This window comes from Ostrea edulis, chromosome 7 (genome assembly GCF_947568905.1).
Source record: "Ostrea edulis chromosome 7, xbOstEdul1.1, whole genome shotgun sequence".
In the NCBI taxonomy this organism is placed as follows: domain Eukaryota; kingdom Metazoa; phylum Mollusca; class Bivalvia; order Ostreida; family Ostreidae; genus Ostrea; species Ostrea edulis.
Window position 1 is genome coordinate 3964748 of NC_079170.1, and position 7441 is coordinate 3972188.

The window sequence follows — 7441 nt, forward strand, 5'->3', positions numbered from 1 at the left end:
CTGGCCCGCTGGGCATGCGCGTTAATAATTTTTGGTAGCCCAATCCCAATTTTACTAGCCACGGTCATCGGGCTACCGCTTAATTTCGAAGACTGGCGCAGTGTTTCAATATTCTATGCGCCATTTTTTTTATTTAATGCGAATATGGCGCAGAGCGCATGCTTATCCCAATCACTGAGCCTTACGGACATATTGTAAATTGTTTGAAGTCTTGTTCCAGGGGATAGGATTAGGGTCACCGGTGCTTAGGAAAGACAAACACAACAGGCCAATGACCCCATTTATGGTAAATCGGAGGGGACATTCTGAAATTTATTGGGCTGAAATAATGTAAATTGAGGCCATTTTTTTTCTTACAGAAATTTGTCCATTGTCCGTCATCTTTGTTGTAGGGGTCATCATAAACTTTTCACATGTTCATCTTCTTCTGCAGAACCAGTGGGCCAATTTCTACCAAGCTTGACACCAAGCATCCTTGGGTAAATGGAATTCAAGTTTGTTTAAATGAAGGACCACATTCTTCTCCAAGGGGAGATAATAGCAAAATAGTGAAACTACATTAACATCTTTAAAGAATCTTCTTCTCCAGAACCACTGGGCCAATTTCAACCAAACCTGACACAAGGGGATTCATGTTTGTTCAAATGAAGGGTCGTGCCCCTTTCCAAGTGGGGTTAATAGTGAAATAGTGAAAATACATTGACGACTTTTGAAAATCTTCTTCTCCAGAAACAATTGGCCAATTTCATCCAATTATGGCACAAAACATCCTTGCAGGGGTAAAGGGGATTCAAGATTGTTCAAATGAAAGGCCATGTCCCCTTTAAATGGAAGATAATCACAAAAATGCAGAAATAGGGTGGTGTTGTTTAAAAATGCTCTTGGGAGGAACCACTGGACCAGAAGATCTTAGATTTACATTAAAGTTTCTTGACATAGAACAAATTTAAGTTTGTTAAAACCAGGATCCCCGGGGATTCATTAGGGCCACGATAGAAAATCAAACTTTTACATTCAAATGTACAGGTAACATCTTTGAAAATCTTCTCAAGAACCACTATGCCAGAAAAAAATACTAATTTACATGAAAACCTCCTGACATAGTGCAGATTCAAGTTTGTTAAAATTATGGCGCCCGGGTGTAGGATAGGGCCATATTAGGGGATCACAGTTTTATAGATAAATATATACATGTATAGGGAAAATCCTTTAAAAATCATCTTCTGAAAAATCACTGAGCCAAAAAAGTTTGAATTTACCAGAAAGCTTCCTGACATAGTGCAAATTCAAGTTTTTTAAAATCATGCCCCCAGGAGAAGGGTGGATTGATTGATTGTATATTGTTTAACGTCCCTCTCGAGGATATTTCACGAGTTCATATGGAGACGACTGGAGAAAAGTGGAGTCACAGTAAGGGATCAAAGTTTTGTATACAAATATAAAGGGAACATCTTTAAAAATCTTCTTCTCAATAACCATTGGGCCAAAGAAATTTACATTTACCCGAAAGTTTCCTGACATAGTGCAGATTCAAGTTTATAAGATTCATTGACCCTGGAGGTAGGATGGGACCACAATAGGGATCAAAGTCTTACATGTGAACATATGGGGGAAATCCTTATATCCTTAGGATAGGAGAACTATTTTCTGAACTTTACTTTGGGTGGTGAGGGGGTGAGAACTGATTTCTGAAATTTACGTTGGGAGGTGAGGGGGTGGAATGGAGAACTATTTCCTGAACTTTACGTCGGGGGATGAGGGGGTGGAGAACTATTTTTTGAAATTCATATTGGGAGGTGAGGGATGGAAAACTATTTTCTGAACTTGTAGTCGAGACGTGATGGGTTGGAGAACTGTTTTCAGAACTTTATGTAGTGAATTGACAGGGATGAGAACTATTTTCTGAACTTTACGTTGAAACAAGATGTGAGAAACTTTTCATTGATGTCGTACAGGACTTAATGTATACAGAGATTAGATATTGTGTGATGAGTGTTTTTAAATTGATTGATTGATTGTATATTGTTTAACGTCCCTCTCGAGAATATTTCACTCAGATGGAGACATCACCACTGCCGGTGACGTTTGTTCTCAGTTTGGTACATTCAGAATGATTACATGATTTTTTTGTAGACATTCATGTTCTAATAGCATAATATAATGGTGTGAAGAAATCATTTTGGTTACCTAATGCTTAATGTTGAAATCAATTTTACAGGGTAGCAGTTACTTGAGATGTCCGGCTGATTGATGAGGACTCTAACATTCTGTAGGACTTGGATAGCTCTGTTGCTGTAGAAAATGTCAGGTTTGTTAATGAAATTATGTAAAATGTTTTATGACTCATTCAGACAATGGCTGGGACAAATAGTGTTCATATGAGCTGAAAGCTAAAGTGAGCTATTCTGATTATATTTTGTCCAGCATCAGTCTTTTAGTCTCTTCATAACTTTTAACATTTTCGACTTCTTCTCAAGCACCACACAGCTAATATCACTCACCTGATTTTCTTCCGCTTTTTAGCGGAATTCCGCTCTTTACATTTGTGCGATCCATTAATAAATTTGTGTTCCGCTTTTTAAAAATAGATATACATGACTATTTTTATCCGGTGAATCTATTTTAGATCCTTTCATACTATCTTTCATCATTGGACGTAACACGCAATTTCATTGGTTCTTGGAAGCTAGTAGTTTATGTTTAACCTATCGTTGGTAGTTTCACTGAGAATGTTGGTCACGGTAAAAATCCGTAATGGATGCCAAACTTCTACGACCTGTGTCGGAGAATATTTCGCAAATTTGACCTATCTCTTACAATTCAAAAGTGATGAGCAGCAAGGTTTAAGTTTCACCTGAAGTTTTGAAATATAAGTCAAACTTCAAGGTCAAGATTTCAAAGTCAATGGTGTAAAATGAAAGGTTCTGTCAGAAGGAATCTAAAGGCCGTACTTTATACTGTCTAAGTTTGGGTTTCTTTAAAACAAATCAAACGGTAAGGTTTAGGTCACAAGGTTGAAATATCTGGTAATATCAGGAAGGTCTTTTTACATAGAAAGTCGATATATGAAATATGAGAGCCATATGACTCACAATTCAAAAGTTAGTAGCAATGTTAAAGTAGGGGGCAGACATACAGGACAGGACAATATGCCTCCCCCTCTCCGGCTATAGTCGCAGGGGTATAAAACACTTAAATCCACACACCTGCTACACTTGAAAATTATGACTAATCATGACCCTGATGTTTTTGAGATTAAAAAGAATTTCAATAACATTTCCCTATACATCCCATTAAAAACTTGTGTCCATTATTGTGGTTCACCCCCCCCCCCCTTTCCCTCCCCGAGGACCACATTTGTGATATGGTTAATTATGACCTTTTCGTTCTTTTGAAGAAGAAATTTCCTTTATATCTCCATGTGAAACTTTGACCCCCTGATGAGGTCCTACCCAAACCCAGGGAGGCCATGGTTTTAACAAAGTTGTATCTATACTATATCAGAAAACTTTTACCTCAATCTCATTTTTTCTGGCCCAGTGGTTCTTGAGAGGATTTTTAAATGATCCACCAATTTTTGCCTTTTCTTGATTATTTTCCCTTTGACCCTTCATTTGAACAAACGGTACTGCCGCTGTGGTCTAGAGATTAAATCGCACGCCCCGCATGCTGAAGGCCGGTGTTCGAATCCTGGCCACAACAGATCTAAGTCGTTAAAACAGGTAGTGACAGTTCCATCGTCAAACGCTCGACATCAGGTGTGAATGTCACGGGTCCTCGGAGATGACCTTAAAAATGGATGTACCATGTCACAGTACATTGTAGGTGTGGCATGCTAAAGAACCCTCACTGCTCAATGGCCTTAAGTGCCGAATATAGGTCTAAATTTAAATTTTAAACAAGATTCAATCAATCATTTGAACAAACATGATTCCCTTTACCTAAGGATGAATGGTAGTAGTTTTGATTGTAATTGGCCATGTGGTTGTGGAGAAGAAGATGATAATGTAAAAAGTCAATAACAACAGATAAATTTCAATTGGAAAAGCTCACTTTGTATTGTGTATATTGGCCTGGATAGTGTTCAGAGCACCTGACTATTACATATGTAATACTGGGGTCTCGGGTTTGATTCACGGTCCAGTCAAACCATTGATATCAGTCTGGATAGCTCAGTGGTTAGAGCACCCGACTAATACAGGGGTCTCGGGTTTGATTCCTGGTCCTATCATATCGTGGGAACGAAGGGCCTTGGATTCGATCCCCATTGTGACACCAGTTCAGCCATATTTTCTTTTCCTTCCCATTACATTGACATCTATGTAAACATGTAAATATATCACAGACTATCCTTGACAATTCAGTTTGATATGATTACACTTTGTTTATTTTGTAGGACGGTGGATATTTAGATAAGTGGTGTGATGTTATTGATGGTAAACAGAAGACGGTGACCTTGAATCTGAAGATTTGTGATGAAGACTGGACGTTTGGGGTCACTCTCTGTTACAGTACTACAAATCTAAGTAAGTACTCAGTAATAATGTAAGACTCAACTCTGTATCATGTTTATCTAATATATACATTGTAAAATCAAACACATATTGAATTAATTCACAAACAAAACAATGTTCTGTTAAACTCACAAACACAAGTACATGTTACACATCACAAACAGAGGACTGTAATGTACACAGGGCTGTAATTAATACGGGGATGTAATTAACACAGGGCTGTAATTAACACGGGGATGTAATTAACACGGGGCTGTAATTAACAAGCAGATGTAATTAACAAGTAGAAGGAATTAACACAGTGCTGTACATTATTCTGTGATTAGACATGTAATTAACACTGTGTTGGTAGATGTAATTAACACTGTGTTGGTAGATGTAATTAACACTGTAGAGCTGTGTAATTAACACTGTGATTATAGATATTGGATTTTCTTCACTTTAGCAGTGAGCCACTCAGCCACAAAGAGGTTGTCTCTGATGTCCACACATAAATCTAATGGACGGTCTAAATCACAGTGAATGTAACGGAGGAACTGTCCGTCCTGATCTAGGATGTGGATACGGTGATTGTTATAGTCTGCTGTCAGGATGTGACTCTGGCTGTCTGTAGTGATGCCGGCTGGTTTAAATGATTGCTCGGTATTAGAGGGATGACCAGTGTATCTAAATCGGAGTTTTCCTGACTGATTGACCACCACTACTGCACTAGCTAACCAGTCAGCCACACAGATATCCAGGTTCTTGTTCTCACTGAGGTATTTATTGTCACTATAAGGACCAGATGAGTAGAGAGGACGACCCTGATCATCAAACTGAATGCTTTGTTTCTCTGTGGAGCCGGAGTAACGCACGACTTTGGATGGTTTTCTATCATCACTGATCATGGTAACCAGGAGATCGTTACCCGCGGTACAGCAGACAGTGAGAGGTCTCCACCCCTGTAGTGTGATCACGGTCTGTATCTGTTTATTCTTAATTAAGTTCACGGTGTTATTACTAATGTCAGTATAAACAAGATCTCCGTCCCGTGTCACTGCTATGTCCTCTGGTGCGTTCCCTGACTTGGTTTGTATTGATGTCAGTAGTTTACTCTGGGGGTTGAGCAGCTTCATGGTTTCGTTATTCCCGTATGTCCAGACTTGATCTTCACTCAGACAGCTAACACTGTATAGTCTGTTATACCCAGTGTCTATGGTGGCGGTGACGCGCGGCTCATCAAGCAGTGGTTTGACTGGAGGAGACGATACAGCTTCTGCTGACTTCATTGTGTCGCCATGTTCTGTGTTAATAGATAATGGCGACAGAGAACCAAACATTTCATTGAGCTGATCTTTGTTTATTTTCTGAGGAGACAAACTCGGTAATGTGACTCGGACTTTAGGCGGTAATGTTCTAAATTGGGAATTCCTAGATTTGTAAGTAGAGGTTAAGGAAACGTCATTTAATTTTAGGATTGATTTCAAGTCGGACATGATCTGTTTGAGTTCCGCCATTTTCTGTGTGATTTCTTCTGTATTTTTATTTAGCGCGTCCAGATGTTTAGTTTTCATCTCCGCAATGGCGGATTTCTGTCGGTTGACAATGGCGGTGATTTCTCGGTGTAAGATTTCTCCTTGTTCATCGGCATCTGTCGTCAGTCTCCCGTATTTCGTTTCTAACTCGGCTTTCTCGGTTTCGACATTAGACGCCATTTCTTTATATCGCGGGTAAATTCTTGTCTCGAGTTCTTCTAGATCTTTTTGTAAACTTTCTGTTTTAGCGCTGAATTTTTCCAGAATATCTGACACATCGTGACCTTTGTGTTTTCCAAATAAGGCGCAGGTAGAACAGACAGGAACGCCACATTTTTCACAGTAAATTTCACAGTGTTTATCGGCGTGGTCTGGACATTTGTGGTAGTTAGTAGACTTTCTGTGTAAAAACGGCACGACTTTGTGTCTTTTAGACGAGTCTGAGAGATGCTTTACTGCACAGTTAACACAGAGATTTATATTACAAAGTTCACAGTGACTCTGTAGGGGGACAGTTTCACAGAGGTCACACAGTAGGACTTCCTGAGCACTGCGCCGGGGATGCATTTCTGATGGCGGGATCACACGAGAACTTTACTGTTGATTAAATAAAACCGGAATTTCATTTCAAGATGTTGACAGATTAAAACAATTAACGAAATATAATTATAGTATGATATAAAACACAGCAGTCATTACTATAATAATAATTTAGTCTCACCTTAAAATCCAACATGGCCTCCCTGTTCTTTCGACCTTCCGTCAAGTCCTGAGAATTAAATACTTGTGCGGCGTGTCAGCCTGTATACACGATCTACGTGTTATCGCTTGAGTAAATATATAGTTTTAAAGTTTGCTTTGACCTAGTTTATGTTGGGTAGTTTTGCTAACATTTACGATTAGCAATATCCATTGGAGGGGGGGGGGGGGATTTCATGCAGTAGACCTCCGTTTTAGTACTAAATACATATTTGTGTTTTGATATACTTTTTTCTGTTGTAGAATGAGTTGAGTGGACTAATGAACCTCCAGATGTCTATGTACACATGTATGAATAAACTGTTGTACTCGCGCATGCGAGCTTATCCTATATTATGTGTTCGAGTTTTATTTCCTTAATGTTTTAGGATTTGTTCAATTAGTGCAGGGGCGGATCCAGAAAGTTTTGAAAGTGTGGGGTCTAGGCGCCCCAGCATATAATTTCCCCTTATGTACAAAGTCAGTGTACCGGTAGTTTCCCCCTGGGCGGGAAAACCGCCCTGGTATAGAATTTCCCCCTCCGGATTTCGTTTGTTATAGTTTAATGAAATATATATGCGCTCATCAATATTACGATATTCATAAAACAAAAGAATATTTTTTGAGATGTTGAATCTGGGTTTACTCGCTGAAAACTTTGAAATGCATATTGTA

At 39.0% G+C, this 7441-nt stretch overlaps 1 protein-coding gene across 1 annotated transcript; it reads right to left on the reverse strand.

Moving 5' to 3' along the window:
• Positions 1-4556: 4556 nt before the first annotated feature.
• Positions 4557-6595, reverse strand: LOC130047687 (E3 ubiquitin-protein ligase TRIM71-like). The gene has a single exon (XM_056143072.1). It carries the CDS (start codon positions 6593-6595, stop codon positions 4931-4933), a length of 1665 nt encoding a protein of 554 aa, XP_055999047.1. The 3' UTR covers positions 4557-4930.
• Positions 6596-7441: the final 846 nt, after the last annotated feature.